Source organism: Triticum urartu, chromosome 7A (assembly GCF_056163025.1).
Source record: "Triticum urartu cultivar PI428250 chromosome 7A, HENAU_Tu73, whole genome shotgun sequence".
Taxonomy (NCBI): Eukaryota; Viridiplantae; Streptophyta; class Magnoliopsida; order Poales; family Poaceae; genus Triticum; species Triticum urartu.
The window spans coordinates 621379803-621403173 of NC_141879.1; the positions used below are offsets into that span (position 1 = coordinate 621379803).

Genomic DNA, 23371 nt, shown 5'->3' on the forward strand with positions numbered 1-23371 from the left:
CCCGAGGACACATGTCCACCACGAGAATGCCGCCACCGCCACCACACCATCCTTGCTTGAACAGACTGAATTCCAAATCCATCCCCAACAATAGGACCAATCGTCTCATCGGAGTAGGATCTGAAGAAATTTTATTCAGCGCCGCCATCGTCGCCGTGGAAGCCAAGACGATGAACAACCTAAAAGCTTAAACTACTTTAGTCTAAAACTACGCACACACACGTGGACCCGGCGACCCTCCTCACCACTGATGATCGAAGTCGTTGGCGGAGGGGAGCCATCGGAGAACAGCGGCGGAGCGCGAGTCCCTCGTGGTGGAAAGCTAGATCACTTTTCCTGTATTTGGAAGGAAGATAGGAAAACGATCCGGTATCTGGATATTCTACATCCTACCCTTATGAACACCTTCGAAAAATTGAACCGGCATATCAGCTTAAAATTTTACGAAGTTATCATAGACGCCTCGTAATCGACGGAAGCGAATCTCCTAACACTAACCATCCAACCGCATTTCGTCGGAAATTCTGAAATAAATCCAAAATAAATGCAAGCACAAAGACTTAAACCCGATGAGCTGTGGATATCACTAACCATCTAACCACGGGTTGGTTTAGCTCGTTGTAGAAACGCATTCAGTGAAGTCCTGACAGCATAAGACGGTATATGACCCGTAGATCTGGATCGGCGCCGATCGTGTCGTGTCCACCGCAAAAGCCATAGCTGCGTACGTACGCTCCACGGTCTCCGCGCCCATGTGTGCTTGCTCACTCATCATGCGCCGACGGATGAGATTGGAGGAAAAGGTCCGGCAGGCCCGGCATCAGTCGTGTCCAACACAGAGGAAATTAGTTAGAGCATCTTCAATAGACGCGCTAAGCGCCGCGCGTAAAAAACCTGTTTACCGCGCGTGCTGCGGCTGGTTTTGCGCGCCCGTCTGCGCTGGCTCCAGCAGTCGCGCTATAATGCAGCGCGCGCGCCGCTCCAGCAGAGCGCAAAAATACAGCGCGCGCGATTCGCCGGACATTTTGCATATATGATATTTTAGAAAAAAATGAACATATGAAATTTGACACAAACAAGTTGATGAATAAAAGTTCATGCCCACAAGTTTAAAATCATACTCACAAGTTCATCCAACCAAGTTCAAATGCAAACTAAAGTTCAAGACATGAAAGACACATCAATCTTCATCTTCCTCGTCTTCGTCTTCGTCCTCATCTTCCGAAGCCGGCGTGCGCGTCCATGGGTGGGTGGCAGGGCGCCGGCGCCGGCGCGCGCGGGGCGTAGGACGAGGAGATGAGAGAGTGCGGCGCGAGCGCTCGAGTGTGCCCCGCGCTGTAGCTGGCGCCCGAAATACGCCGTGCGGGTAAGTGTTTTCAACCGCGTGCCCAACCGGTTATAACGCGCGCGTCGTTTTTGCGCGCCCGCTGAAGCGACCCGCCGCGTTGCGCGCGCTAAAACGGCCTAATTTGCGGCGCGGCGCTAGTTTAGCGCGGCTGTTGGAGATGCTCTTAGTACATACATAGTACACCTCGCCCATGTGATTTCTTGTCCTGGCCCAGCTCCCCACTCCTCCGCCGACGGATTTAGCTTACAGATGACCGTGTCCGTGTGCCGGCCGGCCGGCCGGTAAACCTGCGATTTGCCGCGCTCCCAGGGGACGGTGGACGGCCGTTTGACCGGCTCCACGTGAGCTTCTTCAGTAGACTATACTTATAAAGCTTCACGTGGGTGGGGGATGAGAGGGTGCGGCGACAGGTGGTGCACAGCCGACGTCGGAGGTCGATCGGGTGATTCGGGTCGTCGACATGGCCGGGGGCTTGCGTGCGCTGCGGTGCAGTGGACGGTGGGCCGGCCGGTGCACTTGCGCCTAGGCGGGCGCGGGGTCGTCGGCGAGCATGCCGCCGCGTGCGTCCTGGGCGGCGCCGCGCGGCGCACGGCTGCCGAGCCTTTTGTTGCCGGGATCGATGAGACATCACATACCTACGCAGCAGCTGTGCGCGGACTTGCAGTCGGGGACAGAGGTTGGAGCTTTTGGTGGTAGAAACATGTGTTCGTGTTGGAATTGGGACTTCCGTATTCGTGTGTTTTCTTTTCTTTTGCAGAGAACTAGCCGCATTCTTTAACAAACGAGCACTGACATTGCACAAAAAATTCTGAAAGAAAAAGGAAAATGCAATCCAGTCTTTTGGGATGTCCTTCGCCCTCTTCACCCCCCGCACACGACGATGGTATGTTGTCGACATTGGCGCAGCTGGAGAACAGAGAAAAGACAGCCCACAGGCACAGCTGAGAGCTCACCGATCTCCGTTGACAAGTGTCGGCGATGTCAATCCCGAGGTATCCATGACTAGGAGAAAAAAAGACAAGTGGTTTCAAGCGGAGCGGCCGGCGGCATCCCAGAGTTCTCCAAGGCGGCGGCTGCCATGTAGGACCACCAGACAAGTGTTCAGTTTAGGATTTCAGATCAGCTTTGTTGGTCCTTGATGGGTGAATTCCTCTCCTTGCTAGTGAAAACCACGTGAAGATAAACAGATAGTTATCACTTGGATTGGATGGGCATTCTGCATTGCATTTTTTTCTCTATGGTTCTATTTTATATACACAGATTTAGAGGCTTTTCCTCTTTTCCTCTAAGCGCAAGTCATGTAAGAATTCAAGCAAATTATTATAACAAAGTTCGCCCTCCAGTCTGAATGTTAACCCAGCGAGGTTAGTAACTTCCCTGCCAAAAATCTGAAAGTGTCTATATGCCTAAGTAGATGCTATTAATTGCGGCATCAAACACACTTCACTCCATCTAATACATCAAACACAAGGTGAGTGTCGCTTCTCTTCCATTTCTTTCAACATGAATGGAGCATATCCAGATAACTTTTATTGTCCGTGTAGCTTGAATAGAAATTTGATTACCTTTTCATCTTGGTATGGTTGTAGACCCGAAGCAAACTGTAGTTTTTTTTATTTGGAAACCTCGGTGATGGATAGCCTGATCAGAGTTGTGTGGCACTGCAAAATGGCGAGGAAAGTAGCACAATAAAAGATTTTTGTGCCACTGAAATCTAGCATTAAAATTTTGTTTTACCGCATTCCGGTATGAATAAGCAATTTTGGCTTGCATCGATTCTTCTTGTTACTATTCCTTATTTCAAAGGACGGATTGATTGTAAAGTTAGTTTTAATTTCACCAGTTGACATTTTCATGTTTTGTCGTGTACTGATATAAGCTTGCCTTGCCTTTTTTTTCCTTTCTGGTAAGAACAAATGCCAGTTGCTATCCTCTTGTTATGGCCCTGTTAGGTACAATTATCTTTATTTAAAAAATCACATATATTCTGATTCATAATAGTATCAAATTGGTTACTGTATTGACCAGGACATGGCAAATTGGATTGGATAAATAGTTCGGAATTTTGAGAACAAGATAATTCACTATAGTAGCTACATATTTTTATGATGATTCATTTTCACCAAATTTTAGCTGCACTTCGACTGTAGGCTATGTTAATTTGTAGTAGAGTTGACAGCGAATGGGCAACAAAACTTACATTTATATGCACTACATTATTACAGTAACAAATTTTATGCGGCATTATGTAAAGAGTTTATGCACTTCAATTGCAGGCACATCTAGAGAAGGAATGATGCATCGAGTTGAGTCCCAAAAAACAAGGCTGCAGAATCAACCTATAATGGCAGATGCTAAAACTGTTAGATCGTTCCCTAGAAATTTCTGTTCACTTCATATGGGCCTGAACTATAGTGTTTCTTGCTTTATTGAATGATCTTTCCACATGGATGTCGTGTGTTTCTTTGGTTGTCCTAAACAGGTCCAGAAGAATATTTTTCAAATTGTCCGAATAGTTTGGGTCTGTCGCCTTATTGAATAGATTGATAGAGAAACCTGTAGCACATTAGTATTAGCTTTTGTCAGAATCAGCAGGAAATTGTATTGCCTGAGCCCTAATAATGTTAAGAATGGCCAACTTATTGAACTTGTCTACAACATTAGCAGTAATCTTGATAAACTTAGTACTCCTGATCTTTTGTTGTTGTTTTGTATTGTTGACCTATTTGCCAGTTTTACTGGTTCATTTGCTGCAGGTGCAGTGCATGAGTTCTTTGCATGTTCAAACTTTTTTGGTCTTCTGCTTTGTCACTTATGTAATGATCTATCAATGAAATTTGCCTTTCCATTGGAATAATGTGTTGCTTCCTTGACACATCTATAGTTTAATAAGAATTTTTTTTATTTGCATATAATGTCGAAGTGTAGCTTTCCTTGGAACACATCTGAAGTCGAAGTGGTATATTATTGTTTCAGAATAGTATACATGTGAATTTTTATGTGACACAAGTCATAATCACAATCTACACTACACTTTCATGACTTGTGATGATGTTTTAATCAATGTTTGGATGTATAAGTATCTTGTCCGTGGCAACGCACGGGCATTCAGCTAGTACATATAGTTGACGAAAACCCAATCACTACGTCAGACTAGTTTTTAGAGTGTTTACATAGCGCAAAAAGGATAACACCGGCCAACTTTCCGTTGCCTTGGGAAAATGACAATCACAACTTCAGATGGTTCTTTCCCCATGGCAAATTGGCGCTACGTCATGCAGCACCTAACTAAAGGAATAAAAATACTAGCAGAGTAATGCATGAACACAAAAATATATGACCAAAATAGATCCAATCGACACGAATAAAGCAGCCATATACTCCCCAACACACAACAGATCCAAGGGACCGGTACACGCTTTCACAACAATAAGAACAACAGAACAAAGCACTAAGTGTCGAATCCGAAGACAACAAAATAAAGCCTATAAGTAAACACCTAACCATCCATCGCGACGGTAAACATTAATGGGGAGATCGGCCCGTTCTTCCCCACGCACTATGGGGTACGCCAGGGCGACCCCTTCTCCCCGTTCCTGTTTAACATAGTGGTTGATGCACTGGCGGCCATTCTCGATAAGGCTAAGGCGGCGAGACACATTAAGGGGATTGATCCGCAGCTTGTTGGAGGCAACGGGATCTCCCTCCTCCAATATGCGGATGACACCATTATCATGGTGGAGGGCTCTGAGAGTGATATCTCGAACCTCAAGTTCCTCTTATTATGCTTCCAGCAGATGTCCGGCCTTACGATCAACTTCGACAAGAGTGAGGTTATGGTCTTGAGCTACGCCCAAGACGAGCGACAGAGATAGCGGATCGGCTTAACTGCCAGCTTGGGCGCTTCCCCACGACTTATCTGGGGATACCCATTAGTGACACCAGGCTTACGGTGGCCGAGCTGCGCCCCACGGTGGGAAAGCTCCAACACCGGATTGAGCCCTGGCAGGGTCGGTGGCTCTCAAAAGCGGCCCGTTCGGTGCTCATTAACTCGTCCCTCTCTAGCCTTCTATTATTCATCATGAGCTTCTATAGCCTTTCCGAGACTCTTCATCACGAGATCGCCACCGTTCAGGGGCGCTTCTTCTGGGCCGGCGAGGGTGATAAGCAAAAATACCACATGGTCAGGTGGTCTGAGATCTGCAAACCTCGCGACCAGGGCGGCCTTGGGATCATGTTGTCCAAACGCATGAATATTGCCCTTCTAACTCGGTGGCTCTGGAGGATTAGCAATGGAGATGGTGGCCTGTGGCTACGCATCATTCAGCAGAAATACCTCCGAGGCCAGCCTCTCACCTTTTGTCAACGATCTGGGGGCTCCCAGTTCTGGCAATCCATCATTCAGCTCCTTCCTGTCCTCCGGATCGGGACTTTGATCGAGATTGGTTTCGGCACCACCATGATGTTCTGGTTCGATCGCTGGACTGGTGATACGCCCTTGGCGGCCCGCTTTCCGGACCTATTCTCCATCGCGGTGGCCCCCAGATCTCAGTGGCGACCGCCCTTATTGACTTAGGGCGTCTTGCATTCCGGAGGCCCTTTGGTCCCACTGAGAATGCGGACTGGCAGGAGCTGCTTGACTGTATTGCTCTCCATGAGCCGGATCTCACGTCTGACGATGACCGTGCCAGGTGGCGCCTCGAGCCGTTCGGTCAATTCTCCACCAAATCTCTCTATCTGGCCATCGCCCCCTCGCCCGACCATGAGGCTCTTTCCTCCGTTTGGGAGATTCACCTCCCCTTGAAAATTAGGATCTTCCTCTGGCAATGGATTCGTGGCCGCCTTCCTTCTGGCGTTGAGGTTCTGAAGCGCAATGGCCCTGGTGATGGGCGTTGCCCGCTCTGTGGGCCTGAAGAAGATTCGAACCATATCTTCTTCACCTGTGTGTCTGCGCAGTTCCTATGGAGCTGTTTCCGCGAGATTGTGGGTGGAAGCTGGGATCATACCAACTTCCCCGCTCTCTTTGCCGAACTCCAGGTGAGCCCCCCACGTTGCGCCACATTACGTGGCTGACCATTGGGGTCCTTGTCTGGACGTTGTGGACTGTTAGGAATAAACTTGTGAGTCAACATATGCCTCTTCGTCGTGCTACTGACGCTTTGTTCAAATGGTCTGGTTACTTGCAGTTTTGGCGGCCGCTTAGCCGCCCCAGGGAGAGTGACGCCATCACCTCCATCATCACTCAGCTTCGCGCGATTGCTCTCCGGATGGCCCCGCCGCTCCCTCCCACCGCCTGAGCCAGATTAGGCCGTCTTCGTCATCGATGCCGCCGCCGTTTGTTGTCTATGCGTTTCCCGTTGTTTCGTTGGGCTTGTTGTGCTGTGCCCACAGCTGAACCTGTGTTATGTGTTGTGTTTCATGCGTTTGTGTTGGTCCTTCGCGCGGTGGCGTTGGGTGCGTGTGTGTGTTCGGTTGATACCTTGTGACTTTGTGCTCGGTGGTTGCTTTATTTATAAAGCGGGGCGAAAGCCTTTTTCGGTAAAGCATGACAGCTATACATGAACATGGCTATGAATGTGTGTGTGTGGGGGGGGGGGACAACACTAACTCCATCTCTACATTAATTGTTCACAATTTCAGAAGAAGCATGACAAAAAACCAGAACTCACTAAGAACAAGCACACCATCACGACCAGACCACATAATCGATTGGCAATACAACCTAACAGAGGGAATCAAACGTCCACACCCATACAAAATCTAGAGAATGAAGACACAAGGGGAAGCGCATCAAAAAACTGAGCACTGGATTTACAACGAACATAACTAGCAGAATCCAGCACAAAAAGGAAGAAAAATAAGGTCAAACCACTATACAGGAACCAAATCCAGAGCAACCGGAGCAGAAAATGTTGGAAATATGCCCTAGAGGCAATAATAAAATGGTTATTATTGTATTTCCTTGTTCATAATAATTGTCTATTGTTCATGCTATAATTGTATTAACTGGAAACCGTAATACATGTGTGAATACATAGACCACAACATGTCCCTAGTATGCCTCTAGTTGACTAGCTCGTTGATCAATAGATGGTTATGGTTTCCTGACCATGGACATTGGATGTCGTTGATAACGGGATCACATCATTAGGAGAATGATGTGATGGACAAGACCCAATCCTAAGCATAGCACAAGATCGTGTAGTTCGTCTGCTAAAGCTTTTCTAATGTCAAGTATCATTTCCTTAGACCATGAGATTTTGCAACTCCCGGATACCGTAGGAATGCTTTGGGTGTGCCAAACGTCACAGCGTAACTGGGTGGCTATAAAGGTACACTACAGGTATCTCCGAAAGTGTCTGTTGGGTTGGCATGAATCGAGACTGGGATTTGTCACTCCGTGTGACGGAGAGGTATCTCTGGGCCCACTCGATAATGCATCATCATAATGAGCTCAGTGTGACTAAGTAGTTGGTCACGGGATGATGTGTTATGGAACGAGTAAAGTGACTTGCCGGTAACGAGATTGAACAAGGTATTGGGATACCGACGATCGAATCTCGGGCAAGTAACATACCGATTGACAAAGGGAATTGAATACGGGATTGATTGAATCCTCGACATCATGGTTCATCCGATGAGATCATCGTGGAATATGTGGGAGCCAACATGGGTATCCAGATCCGGCTGTTGGTTATTCGCCGGAGAGTTGTCTCGGTCTTGTCTGCATGGTTCCCGAACCCGTAGGGTCTACACACTTAAGGTTCGGTGCCGCTAGGGTTGTAGAGATATTAGTATGCGGTAACCCGAAAGTTGTTCGGAGTCCCGGATGAGATCCCAGATGTCATGAGGAGTTCCGGAAAGGTCCGGAGGTAAAGATTTATATATAGGAAGACCAGTTTCGGCCACCGGGAAAGTTTTAGGGGTCACCGATATTGTACCAGGACCACCGAAAGGGTCCCAGGGGTCCACCGGGTGGGGCCACCTATCTTGGAGGGCCCCGTGGGCTGAAGTGGGAAGGGAACCAGCCCCTGGTGGGCTGGTGCACCTCCCTTGGGCCTCCCCCTGCGCCTAGTGTTAGAAACCCTAGGGGTGGGGGGCGCCTCCACTTGGCTTGGGGGCCAAGCCACCCCCTTGGCCGCCGTCCCCCATCTAGATGGGATCTAGAGGGGCCGGCGCCCCACTGGTCCCTATATATAGTGGAGGGGAGGGAGGGCAGCCACACCCAAGTCCCTGGCGCCTCCCTCTCCCTCCGTGACACCTCTCCCTCTCGTTGGTGCTTGGCGAAGCCCTGCCGAGATCCCGCTGCTTCCACCACCACGCCGTCGTGCTGCTGGATCTCCATCAACCTCTCCTCTCCCCTTGCTAGATCAAGAAGGAGGAGACGTCTCTCCCAACCGTATGTGTGTTGAACGCGAAGATGCCGTCCGTTCGGCGCTCGGTCATCGATGATTTGGATCACGACGAGTACGACTCCATCAACCCCGTTCTCTTGAACGCTTCCACTCGCGATCTACAAGGGTATGTAGATGCACTCCTCTTCCCCTCGTTGCTAGATGACTCCATAGATTGATCTTGGTGATGTGTATATTTTTTTAAGTTTCTGCTACGTTCCCCAACAGTGGCATCATGAGCTAGGTCTCTGCGTAGATTCTATGCACGAGTAGAACACAAAGTTGTTGTGGGCGATGATTTGTTCAATTTGCTTGCCGTTACTAGTCTTATCTTGATTCGGCGGCATTGTGGGGTGAAGCGGCCCGGACCGACCTTACACGTACACTTACGTGAGACAGGTTCCACCGACTGACATGCACTTGATGCATAAGGTGGCTAGCGGGTGTCTTCTCTCCCACTTTAGTCAGATCGGATTCGATGAAGAGGGTCCTTATGAAGGGTAAATAGCAATTGGCATATCACCGTTGTGGTTTTGCGTAGGTAAGAAACGTTCTTGCTAGAAACCCATAGCAACCACGTAAAACATGCAACAACAATTAGAGGACGTCTAACTTGTTTTTGCAGGGTATGCTATGTGATGTGATATGGCCAAAAGGATGTGATGAATGATATATGTGATGTATGAGATTGATCATGTTCTTGTAATAGGAATCATGACTTGCATGTCGATGAGTATGACAACCGGCAGGAGCCATAGGAGTTGTCTTAATTTATTTATGACCTGCGTGTCAATGAAAATGCCATGTAATTACTTTACTTTATTGCTAACCGTTAGCCGTAGTAGTAGAAGTAATAGTTGGCGAGGCAACTTCATGAAGACACAATGATGGAGATCATGGTGTCATGCCGGTGACGATGGTGTTCATGCCGTGCCTCGAAGATGGAGATCAAAGGCGCAAGATGATATTGGCCATATCATGTCACTTTATGATTTGCATGTGATGTTTGTCATGTTTTTACATCTTATTTGCTTAGAACGACGATAGCATAAATAAGATGATCCCTCATTAAAATATCAAGGATTGTGTTCCCCCTAACTGTGCACCGTTGCTAAGGTCCGTTGTTCTGAAGTACCACGTGATGATCGGGTGTGATAGGTTCTAATGTTCGCATACAACGGGTGTAAGCCAGATTTACACACGCAATACACTTAGGTTAACTTGACGAGCCTAGCATGCACAGACATGGCCTCGGAACACGGAAGACTGAAAGGTCGAACATGAGTCGTATAGTGGATACGATCAACATGAAGATGTTCACCGATGATGACTAGTCCGTCTCACGTGATGATCGGACACGGCCTAGTTGACTCGGATCATGTATCATTTAGATGACTAGAGGGATGTCTATCTAAGTGGGAGTTCATTGAATAATTTGATTAGATGAACTTAATTATCATGAACATAGTCAAAAGGTCTTTGCAAATTATGTCGTAGCTCACGCTTTGGTTCTACTGTTTTAGATATATTCCTAGAGAAAATTTAGTTGAGAGTTGACAGTAGCAATTATGCGGACTGGGTCTGTGAACTAATGATTGTCCTCATTGCTGCACAGAAGGGCTATGTCCTTAATGCACCGCTCAGTGCGTTGAACCTCGAGCGTCGTCTGTAGATGTTGGGAAACATATGACATACACGTTTTGATGACTACGTGATAGTTCAATGCGTAATACTAACGGTTTAGAATTGTGGCACCAAAGACGTTTTTGAAACGTCGCAGAACATATGAGATGTTCCAAAGACTAAAATCGGGATTTCAGACTAGTGCCCACGTCAAGGGGTATGAGACCTCTGACAAGTTTCTTAAGCCTACAAAGTAAGGGAGAAAAACTCAATCGTTGAGCATGTGCTCAGATTGTCTGAGTACTACAATCACTTGAATCGAGTGGGAGTTAATCTTCCAGATGAGATAGTGATAGTTCTCCATAGTCACTGCCACCAAGCTATTAGAGCTTAGTGATGAATTTTAACATATCGGGGATAGACATGATGATCCTTGAGCAATTCGCGATGTTTGACACCGTGAAAGTAGAAATCAAGTAGGAGCATCAATTGTTGATGGTTAGTAAAACCACTAGTTTCAAGAAGGACAAGGGAACGAAGGGATACTTCATGAGACGGCAAATCAGTTGCTGCTCTAGTGAAGAAACCCAAGGTTGAACCAAACCCGAGACTAAGTGCTTCTATAATGAGGGGAACGGTCACTGAAGCAGAACTACCCTAGATCCTTGGTAGATGAGAAGGCTGGCAAGGTCAACAGAAGTATTTTCAATATACATTATATTATTGTGTACTTTACTAGTACTCCTAGTAGAACCAGGGTAATAAATACCGGTTCAGTTGCTAAGTGTTAGTAACTCGAAATAAAAGGCTACGGAGACTAGCTAAAGGTGAGATGACGATATGTTGGAAGTGTTTCCGAGGTTGATGTGATCAAACATCGCACGCTCCTTCTACCATCGAGATTGGTGTTAAACCTAAATAATTGTTATTTAGTGTTTGCGTTGAGAATAGTCATGATTGGATTATGTTTATCGCCATACGGTTATTTATTTAAGGAGAATAATGGTTACTCTGTTTACTTGAATAATACCTTCAATGGTCTTGCGCCTAAAATAAATGGTTTATTGAATCTCGATCATAGTGATACACATGTTCATGCCAAAAGATATAAGATAGTAATGATAGTACCACATACTTGTGGCACTGCCATTTGAGCCATGTTGGTGTAAAACGCATGAAGAAGCTCCACGTTGATGGATCTTTGGACTCACTCATTTTTGAAAAGATTGAGACATGCGAACCATGTCTATTGGTAGATATGCATGAAGAAAATCCATACAGATGGATCGTTTGGACTCACTTGATTTTGAATCACTTGAGACATGCAAATCATACCACATGGGCAAGATGACTGAAAGGCCTCGTTTTCAGTAAGATGGAACAAGAAAGCAACTTGTTGGAAGTAATACATTTTGATGTGTGCAGTCCAATGAGTGCCGAGGCACGCAGTGGATATCGTTACGTTCTTACTTCACAGATGATTTGAGTAGATGCTAAGTATATTTACTTGATGAAACACAAGTCTGAATTATTGAAAGGTTCAAGTAATTTCAGAGTGAAGTTGAAGATCGTCATGACAAGATGATGAAATGTCTATGATATGATCATAGAGATGAGTATCTGAGTTACGAGTTTGGCACATAATTAAGACATTGTGGAAATTATTTCACAACTAATATCGTCTAGACCACCATAGTGTGATGGTGTGTCCGAACATCACAACTGCACCCTATTGGATATGGTGCATACCATGATGTCTCTTATCAAATTACCACTATCGTTTATGGGTTAGGCATTAGAGACAACCGCACTCACTTTAAATAGGGCACCACACAATTCCGTTGAGATGACACCGTATGAACTATGGTTTAGAGAAACCTAAGCTGTCGTTTCTTAAAAGTTTGGGGCTGCGATGCTTATGTGCAAAGTTTTAGGCTGATAAGCTCGAACCCAAAGCGGATAAATGCATCTTCATAGAATACCCAAAAATAGTTGGGTATACCTCCTATTTCAGATCCGGAAGCAAAAGTGATTGTTTCTAGAAACGGGTCCTTTCTCGAGGAAAAGTTTCTCTCGAAAGAATTGAGTGGGAGGATGGTGGAGACTTGATGAGGTTATTGAACCGTCACTTCAAATAGTGTGTAGCAGGGCACAGGAAGTTGTTCCTGTGGCACCTACACCAATTGAAGTGGAAGCTTATGATAGCGATCATGAAACTTCGGATCAAGTCACTACCAAACCTCATAGGTCGACAAGGATGCATACTACTTCAGAGTGGTACGTAATCCTATCTTGGAAGTCATGTTGCTAGACAACAATGAACCTACGAGCTATGGAGAAGTGATGGTGGGCCCAGATTCCGAAGAATGGCTCGAAGCCATAAAATCCGAGAGAGGATCCATGTATAAAAGAAAGCATAGACTTTGAAAGAACCACTTGATGGTCATAAGGCTGTTGGGTGCAGATGGATTTTAAAAGGAAGACAGACAATGATGGTAAGTGTCACCATTAAGAAAGCTCGACTTGTCGTTAAGATGTTTCCCGACAAGTTCAAGGAGTTGACTACGATGAGACTTTCTCACTCGTAGCGATGCTAAGAGTCTGTTGGAACTATGTTAGCAGTTACTGCATTATTTATGAAATCTTGCAGATAGGATGTAAAAAACATTGTTTCCTCGACATTTTTCTTGAGGAAAGGTTGTATGTGATACAACCAGAAAGTTTTGTCAATCCTGAAAGATGCTGACAAGTATGCAAAGCTCCAGCAATCCTTCTAAGGACTGGAGTAAGCATTTCGGAGTCGGAATGTACGCTTTGATGAGATGATCAAAGATTTTGGGTTTATACAAAGTTTATGAGAAACTTGTATTTACAAAGAAGTGAGTGGGAGCACTATAGAATTTTTGATGAGTATATGTTGTTAACATATTATTGATCAGAAATGATGTAGAATTTCTAGAAAGCATGCAGGGTCATTTGAAAAGTGTTTTTCAATGGAAATCTGGATTAAGCTACTTGAACATTAAGCATCAAGATCTATAAGGATAGATAAAAAACGCTTAATAGTACTTTCGAATGAATACATACCGTGACAAGATTTTGAAGGAGTTCAAAAGAGATCAGCAAAGAAGAAGTTCTTAGCTGTGTTACAAGGTATGAATATTGAGTAAGACTCAAGACCTGACCATGGCAGAAGAGAGAGAAAGGACGAAGGTCATCCCCTATATATGCTTTAGACGTAGGCTCTACAGTATGCTATGCTATGTACCGCACCTGAAGTGTGCCTTGCCATGAGTCATTCAAGGGGTACAAGAGTGATCCAGGAATGAATCACATGACAACGGTCAAACTTATCCTTAGTAACTAGTGGACTAAGGAATATTATCGATTATGGAGGTGGTGAAAGAGTTTGTCGTAAAGGGTTACGTCAATGCAAACTTTGACACTAATCCGGATGACTCCGAGGAGTAAACCGGATTCGTATAGTAGAGCAGTTATTTGGAATAGCTCCAAGTAGCGCGTGGTAGCTACATCTACAAGATGACATAGATATTTGAAAGCACATATGGATCTGAAAGGTTCAGACCCATTGACTAATAAACCTCTCTCGCAAGCGAGATATGAACAAATCCCTTGGGTGTTGGATTCATTACAATCACATAGTGATGTGAACTAGATTATTGACTCTAGTGCAAGTGGGAGACTGTTGGAAATATGCCCTAGAGGCAATAATAAACTGGTTATTATTGTATTTCCTTGTTCATAATAATTGTCTATTGTTCATGCTATAATTGTATTAACTGGAAACCGTAATACATGTGTGAATACATAGACCACAACATGTCCCTAGTAAGCCTCTAGTTGACTAGCTCGTTGATCAATATATGGTTACGGTTTCCTGACCATGGACATTGGATGTCGTTGATAACGGGATCACATCATGAGGAGAATGATGTGATGGACAAGACCCAATCCTAAGCATAGCATAAGATCGTGTAGTTCGTCTGCTAGAGCTTTTCTGAATGTCAAGTATCATTTCCTTAGACCATGAGATTGTGCAACTCCCGGATACCGTAGGAGTGCTTTAGGTGTACCAAACGTCACAACGTAACTGGGTGACTATAAAGGTGCACTACAGGTATCTCCGAAAGTGTCTGTTGGGTTGGCAGGAATCGAGACTGGGATTTGTCACTCCGTATGACGGAGAGGTATCTCTGGGCCCACTCGATAATGCATCATCATAATGAGCTCAGTGTGACTAAGTAGTTGGTCACGGGATCATGCATTACGGCACGAGTAAAGTGACTTGCCGGTAACGAGATTGAACGAGGTATTGGGATACCAACGATCGAATCTCGGGCAAGTAACATACCGATTGACAAAGGGAATTGAATACGGGATTGATTGAATCCTCGACATCGTGGTTCATCCGATGAGATCATCATGGAATATGTGGGAGCCAACATGGGTATCCAGATCCCGCTGTTGGTTATTGGCCGGAGAGTTGTCTCGGTCATGTCTGCATGGTTCCCGAACCCGTAGGGTCTACACACTTAAGGTTCGGTGACGCTAGGGTTGTAGAGATATTAGTATGTGGTAACCCGAAAGTTGTTCGGAGTCCCAGATGAGATCCCGGACGTCACGAGGAGTTCCGGAATGGTCCGGAGGTAAAGATTTATATATAGGAAGACCAGTTTCGGCCACCGGGAAAGTTTCGGAGGTCACCGGTATTGTACCGGACCACCGGAAGGGTCCCGGGGTCCACCGGGTGGGGCCACCTATCCCGGAGTGCCCCGTGGGCTGAAGTGGGAAGGGAACCAGCCCTTGATGGGCTGGTGCGCCCCCCCTTGGGCCTCCCCCTGCGCCTAGGGTTAGAAACCCTAGGGGTGGGGGGCGCCTCCACTTGGCTTGGGGGCCAAGCCACCCCCTTGGCCGCCCCCCATCTAGATGGGATCTAGAGGGGCCGGCGCCCCCTGGTCCCTATATATAGTGGAGGGAAGGGAGGGCAGCCACACCCAAGTCCCTGGCGCCTCCCTCTCCCTCTGTGACACCTCTCCCTCTCGTTGGTGCTTGGCGAAGCCCTGCCGAGATCCCGCTGCTTCCACCACCACGCCATCGTGCTGTTGGATCTTCATCAACCTCTCCTCTCACCTTGCTGGATCAAGAAGGAGGAGACGTCTCTCCCAACCGTACGTGTGTTGAACGCGGAGGTGCCGTCCGTTCGGCGCTCGGTCATCGGTGATTTGGATCACGACGAGTACGACTCCATCAACCCCGTTCTCTTGAATGCTTCCGCTCGCGATCTACAAGGGTATGTAGATGCACTCCTCTTGCCCTCGTTGCTAGATGACTCTATAGATTGATCTTGGTGATGCGTATAATTTTTTTTAAAATTTCTGCTACGTTCCCCAGCAAAATACATCAAGATGAAGTGGAGCGAGAGCTCTGAATCATCATGGACAATGATGAAAACATCACCAAGTAAGGCCCTCTCGCTCCGAAAAGTGGCTGCAGAGGCCGAGCTCTACTGAGCTCTATATACATTTCTCAACCAAAATACCTTTTCCATAACTCAAAAAAAAAATCTAAAAAAATGTTTTCATGTAGACATATACTTAAAGTATACGTGTACAAATTTTCATAAACATATGTATTCATATATGGTGTATACAAAAAAGACAAATACACAGATTGAAATAGGCTTTTTCTTTGTTGTATTTGTGTCAGATTTTTGTCTTTTTTGTGTAGCATGCAAGTGATCAAATTAGTTACTGAAAATTTATACATACTTAAAGAATATGCATATGTATTTATACAAAAAAATTTGGCATTTTTTAAAACTTTTAAATATATTTTGATTTTTTTTTTGGTAAAACGGTCTCCTTAGAGCACGGTCTCTGCGACGCCTCACTCCCTCTCTCGCCTCTCTCTCTCTCCCTCCGCTTGTGTAGTGCCGCTTGCGAAATAGGAATGACAAACCCGGTTGATAAGAGAATTAAAAATAGAGAGGAAAAGAAGATTGCAACCGTCTAACTGCAACGGGCTGGCCCTCTCGGTCTTCGCTCTTTCTCTCGCCAAACCGGGTGGATAAGAGAATTTCAAATAAAGAGGAAAAGAAGATAGCAACGCTCAAAACGAAACGGGCTAGCCCGATAACAATTGCGCCCAGGAAAGAGAACGACAGCCCAAATCTTCGCGTTTTATCCAATGAGGATAAAATCCGGATGTTGACGAATTAAAATTAGTCAAGTGAAAAATAACAATTCTTTTTCTATTACATCTCTCTTTGATGTGTAACAATGATGGACTGTCATTTTCTAATCGCCACTATTGTGATATTTTGAAACTCTGAGAATGCAGTAGTGCAGAATTGATAGCACAGTGATATGGCAATATGACACAGTGATATTCTCATTTACAACTCCATTGCAGCCCAAGCTTTCTACATTTGCTTACAAGGTGCGTTCGTCCCTGGCAGTACAAAATAAATCATCCTTGTACATTGGAGGAATGGAAATGCACTCCCAAGTGATGAGGTGGAATGGTGGTCGAGCACGCATCCTATGCGGCCGAAGCTGGGATGTCGTCCGTGCCAGCGAACCATGGGCGAGCGGGCCGGTAGCACGCCTCACCCAGCAGGTCGCGGCGGAGCGCGTCGGCACGGCGCCTCCTCTTGTTGCTGCCGTCGTCGGGCGAGCGGATGAGGCATTTCAAGGCGACGTCCGCGCCGGTGGCGCGATGGCGCGCCTTGACGACGACGCCGATCGAAGCCGCCCTTCCCGAGCATGTGCGTCAGCTCGTAGTCCTCGGTGCTCCCGATGCGCCATCTCTTGCGGGAGCCGGCGGCGTGGTCGTCGATCATGGCACCAATGGCGGCTTCGGCAGCGGCGACTCGCGAGACGGTGGCCATGGGGTTCCCGCCCCCTCTGCTGGTACAAGGCAAGTTTTCGTGGCGCGCGCGCAACGCATGGTGCGTGTTCGCCGCTGTTCAATCGGATTCCGGCCGACTGGAGCGAAACACGCTTCCGAATTCGACCGGGAGTGGAGTATGGTCACCGCCTCGCCGGGAGATATAAGCTCCATTGGGGGCCTCGTGGTAGGCATTCCCAATTTCTCCATCCAATCCTCCCCACCTCTTCATCCACCCCAAGATCGATCACAGGAGCTCGCGGGAAAGCAGCCCCCATGGCCGCGCAGATGCTCCGCCGGTGGAAGAGCTTCTACGGCGCCTTCGACGCCGTGGACGCCGCCATCGAGGCCGCAGACCCAGACCAATTTTCACGCCACGTGTTCCAGCGCGCGAGGGGGGACCTGGTGCTAGGGCTCTGCAACGCCGCCGCCGACGACCAGGCGGAGCGTATCTGCGGGATTCTCGACGACCTCATGGCAGAGTCTCTCGAGACGCTCAGGGTGGTTCCATCAACGCCAGAGACGCCCATCTCCACGGAACTCGCCGAGTCTGTGCGCGCGCTGCGGGAGCACGACTCGGAGCGCGTCCGCCTCCTCGCGCGCGGCCTCGTGAGCGGGTGGGAGGCCTCCGTCCAGGACGACGTCGTCAAGGTCACACCAGCCATGCCAATGAAGAAGCCCAAGGCGACCGTCGGCCAGCAGCAGCGTGCCTGCGCCGATCCTGACGTGAAGACGAAGCGACCTCCCAAGATCGTCGGCGAGCCGTTGTCCAAGAAGACGGCAGAAATCATCAAAAAGGTGTCCGATCCTGCCGCCGGCTTCGTCGACGGTGACCGTGCCGGGTTCTGCTCGGAGGACAAGATGGAAGCCGCAAAGCGCAAGCTCCGGCAAGGTTACCGGGAAGCAGAGGACGCGAAACGGCGGCGCAGGACGCAGTTGGTGCAGGCGCCCAAGATGATGCAGCCCGCGTCTCAGATGCGGCCAACCAGGAGGTGCAGCAGCTCGATGGTGAAGAAAACCTTCTCGATCAGGACGCAGCTTCACATCGCTTAGGCTCTAGCCAAGAAACCAATTGATCCATAACTAGTGTCCTTCTCGAAACATGCCATACTGCAGTTGTAACTAGCACCACTGCAAAGCAGCTGCTCGTAGCTCGTATGCACATGATCGAAAGAAGTTGATGAATTGAAAGCAGGATTTAGTGTTAAAAATCTCTGAAATCTGCGAAGAACTTGAAAAGAAATTGCTCGTCGTGGTGGAGAAAAGATGTGTTTGCGTTGAATTATATAATTCTGAACGCACCTAGCAATCAACAAAGCTCTCCCTTACAATTTTGAGTTCTCATGTCCTTGTTCAGACTTGAAGTCCAAGTTGCAATTTGAATTTAATCAAAATTGGCGAAATTCTCCTCTTGTTGTTTTCTTGATATACATCATGGCATTTTGAAGGTTATTTTTTCTGCTTTTTAATTCGTCCCAAACATATCGATTTTTTTACTTTCTCACCAGGCATTTTATAAGAGGATGGCATTTTTATTATTGAGAGCATGGCGGGTTTTTTAACGACATGAAAATTTTATTAATAAGAGCATGGCATTTTATTAATAATAGGGTGGCATTTTTATTATTATGGTGATGGCATTTTTTTTGTCATTAAGATGATGTCATTTTTAATAGTGAGAGGATGGTATTTTTTATTTTTAATGATATGGCAGTTTTTATTAACAAGAGCATGATTTTTTATATATAATAGGATGACATTTTTAATAGTGAGAGGATGGCATTTTTTATTTTTAATGGCATGGAATATATTAATAAGAGCATGGTATTTTTTTATTTATACTAGAATGTCATTTTTATTATTGTGAGGATGTCATTCTTATTATTTAAGATGGTTTTTTTTAATATTGAGAGGTGGCATTTTTTTGCTGCCACTTTATTTTACACACAAGATATTTGAGTGATGACTAGGAACATGGCAACTTTTGTGGTGTTTTTTTCACTTTCCTGTTTTTTGTGTATGTCATTTTCTAAAAGAAAAACTATTTAATGGCCTAGGTCAATTGGGGGGGTCGTCATGGCCCTCCCAATGGGAGGACCTCCCCCGGCGAACAAATGCGTTCGACGGGGGCCTCCTCCTAGCGATCGATCGGCAACTAAAGGTGTCCTAATTTTAATGTAGAAAAGGCTATACTACAAAGAACAAAATCCAGCTCTTGCCATCTTTCATGTAGAAGTAATATTTACAGGTGTACAAGATTGCCCTTCTATACATGAGGTGGCGACAATGTTCACATTCCAACCCCTCATTCAGTTCATATTTGCATACCAAGAGCACATATGCAAGGGCTCGGAGACCCTGAAGCACCTCTCTCTATCCTTTCTATCACCACATGGCCGGCGATACCTGAACTTCAAACTAGAGACGCAGTGTACCACCATAATCTTGAGTGATGGAACCCCACAAGAGGACCAAACAGTTACTGGATGGGCTTTCACTCGATCGGTTTGACAATTCTGTGGACAAAAATGTCCAGAATCTGAATTACCGAGTTGATGTGTCTAGTTGCATCCAGCTTGCAAATTTATGTACATGCAATGTAATTTACTCAAATATCAAAATATAGTAGACCTTTAAAACATAAATAAAAACAACTATAAAGTTTATAATCTGAACAAAGATGAAGGTGGGTAAATCTATGGTTCCATCTAAAAACTAAAAAGATAGTTTATCCCTGAAGTTTGTGAAAGCCAAAAGTGATAAATCAAAGGACTCGAAGGCCATCCATAACAAATGCAAAGGTACATCTTAACAATGTCATCCACAAATATGCGGTCTTATCCTTAAGGAACTTGGAAGTCCCGCCAAGGATAGAAGCGCATATTAGAGACGCTCCGCAGGGTGGTTATCGTTACAACGTACTATGTATTGAATAGATGAGAATATCAGATAAAGGCTTACACTCGCCACAAGCTACAACATGAATATATCAATACATCAATACATAGCAATCATCATACAGAAGAACAGAATTTGGCTACGGATGAAATCAAACGAAAAGAAGAAAGACGTCCCAGGCTGCCAACTGGGAACCCATCCTATGATCACCGAAGACGAAGAATTCCAAATAGAACAAGCATCGCTCTCACGTCAAAGTATCTCTTTACCTGTACCTGCACATGTTGTTGTAGTAATCTGTGAGCCATGTGGACTCAGCAATCTCATTACCATGGGTATCAAAACTAGCAAAGCTGTGGTGAGGTTGCAACAAGCACTAAGCATTTGTATGTGGCTAACTTACGAGTACAATAATAGGAAGATTAAACTACGCGTAAACGGAGGTGAACTAGCAGTGATCCTGAAAACCTACTTCCGAGTCATGTCATAACCTCACAGTGTTCTCCTCCCGAACTCCCTCGAAAAGAGACGATCATGGTTATGCACATGGTTGGTGTATTTTAGTTGAGTTTAGTGACAAGTTCTCTACAACCGTATATTATAAATTTCCAAGTTGCCACATAATCACGGAAACGACTTTCCGAAATATTTAACCCTACAGGGGTGCTCCAACTCATCCATCATAAATTACCACAAGCTGTGTTGAAAGACCTTAACCTCGGGATGGCCCGAAGTATCCTCGGAATCCTGGTGCACAAGACGTTCGACTAAGGTAAAACAAAACTAGCAAGATTTCCCGACGTGCCGAAACCCCGATAGGAGCCGCGTGTATCTCGTTATCAGGCCACGATCGGATAGGTCAGCCTACGAGTAAAACCAGACCGCAAGTTGCCCCTTGGTCTGCCCGTTTTGGACCAACACTAATGAGGGGTAGTGTCCCGGGTTGTTTATTCATTATCACGGGGGCCGGAAAGTCCCTATGCAAGTTTTAGTAGGTTGGCGAATGGTAAAACCAATGTTGGGCCTTGCTGAAAGAGTTTTATTCAAAGACAAATTATCAAGGGGTTCCTCATAAAACCCCAAACATGTTAGAAGCGCTCATCAAGGAACATAACTCCGGTATTATGAAAACTAGGGCGTCATGAGTGAAACAAAACACCAGACAACAGGCCGAGCCTTCCATACATTACCAAGTATATAGATGCATTAATTAAATAGAGAGATATTGTGATATCCCATGATATTCATGTCCCAACATGGAACTGAAGGAAATATGCCCTAGAGGCAATAATAAAGTTATTATTTATTTCCTTATATCATGATAAATGTTTATTATTCATGCTAGAATTGTATTAACCGGAAACATAATACATGTGTGAATACATATAGACAAACAGAGTGTCACTAGTATGCCTCTACTTGACTAGCTCGTTGATCAAAGATGGTTATGTTTCCTAACCATAGACATGAGTTGTCATTTGATTAACGGGATCACATCATTAGGAGAATGATGTGATTGACTTGACCCATTCCGTTAGCTTAGCACTTGATCGTTTAGTTTGTTGCTATTGCTTTCTTCATGACTTATACATGTTCCTATGACTATGAGATTATGCAACTCCCGTTTACCGGAGGAACACTTTGTGTGCTACCAAACATCACAACGTATCTGGGTGATTATAAAGGTGCTCTACAGGTGTCTCCAAAGGTACTTGTTGGGTTGGCGTATTTCGAGATTAGGATTTGTCACTCCGATTGTCGGAGAGGTATCTCTGGGCCCACTCGGTAATGCACATCACTATAAGCCTTGCAAGCATTGCAACTAATGAGTTAGTTGCAGGATGATGTGTTACGGAACGAGTAAAGAGACTTGCCGGTAACGAGATTGAACTAGGTATTGAGATACCGACGATCGAATCTCGGGCAAGTAACATACCGATGACAAAGGGAACAACATATGTTGTTATGCGGTCTGACCGATAAAGATCTTCGTAGAATATGTAGGAGCCAATATGGGCATCCAGGTCCCGCTATTGGTTATTGACCAGAGAGGTGTCTCGGTCATGTCTACATAGTTCTCGAACCCGTAGGGTCCGCACGCTTAACGTTCGTTGATGATATAGTACTATATGAGTTATGTATGTTGATGACCGAATGTTGTTCGGAGTCCGAGATGAGATCACGGACATGACAAGGAACTCCGGAATGGTTCGGAGATAAAGTTTGATATATGGGATAGTAGTGTTTGATCTCCGGAAGGGTTCCGGAATTCACCGGAAGGGGTTCCGGATGTTTCCCGAAATGCTTGGGCACGAGAACACTTTATCTGGGCCAAAGGGGAAAGCCCACGAGGCTTTTGGAAAGTGCAAAAGGAAGTTTTGTGGAGACCAGAGGCTAGACGCCAGGAACCCTGGCGTCTAGGGGGTAGACGCCGGGAACCCTGGCGTCTAGCCCTGGAGTCCGAGAAGGACTCTTTCCTTTCAGGTGAAACCGACTTTGAGGAGGCTTTTACTCCAAGTTTCGACCCCAGGGCTCAACATATAAATAGAGGGGTAGGGCTAGCACCAAAGACACATCAAGAAACACCAAGCCGTGTGCCGGCAACCCTGTCCCCTCTAGGTTATGCTCCGTCCTAGTTTTCGTAGTGCTTAGGCGAAGCCCTGCGGAGATTGTTCTTCACCAACACCGTCACCACGCCGTCGTGCTGCAGGAACTCATCTACTACTTCGACCCTCTTGCTGGATCGAGAAGGCGAGGACGTCACCGAGCCGAATGTGTGCAGAACTCGGAAGTGCCGTGCTTTCGATACTTGGATCGGTCGGACGTGAAGACGCACGACTACATCAACCGCGTTGATATAACGCTTCCGCGAATGGTCTACGAGGGTATGTAGACAACACTCTCCCCTCTCGTTGCTATGCATCACCATGATCTTGCGTGTGCGTAGGAAAATTTTGAAATTACTACGTTACCCAACAGTGGCATCCGAGCCAGGTTTTATGCGTTGATGTTATGTGAACGAGTAGAACACAAGTGAGTTGTGGGCGATATAAGTCATACTGCTTACCAGCATGTCATACTTTGGTTCGGCGGTATTGTTGGATGAAGCGGCCCGGACCGACATTACGCGTACGCTTACGTGAGACTGGGTCTACAGACGTGCTTTGCACACAGGTGGCTGGCGGGTGTCAGTTCCTCC

At 46.2% G+C, this 23371-nt stretch overlaps 1 protein-coding gene across 1 annotated transcript; it reads left to right on the plus strand.

Moving 5' to 3' along the window:
* Positions 1-17464: 17464 nt before the first annotated feature.
* On the plus strand, positions 17465-18327 carry LOC147960749 (uncharacterized). The gene has a single exon (XM_087537604.1). It carries the CDS (start codon positions 17551-17553, stop codon positions 18325-18327), a length of 777 nt encoding a protein of 258 aa, XP_087393730.1. The 5' UTR covers positions 17465-17550.
* Positions 18328-23371: the final 5044 nt, after the last annotated feature.

Excerpts from the sequence above, each read along its gene's own strand:
- LOC147960749 (XM_087537604.1), top strand. The coding sequence starts at position 17,551 with ATGGCCGCGCAGATGCTCCGCCGGTGGAAGAGCTTCTACGGCGCCTTC.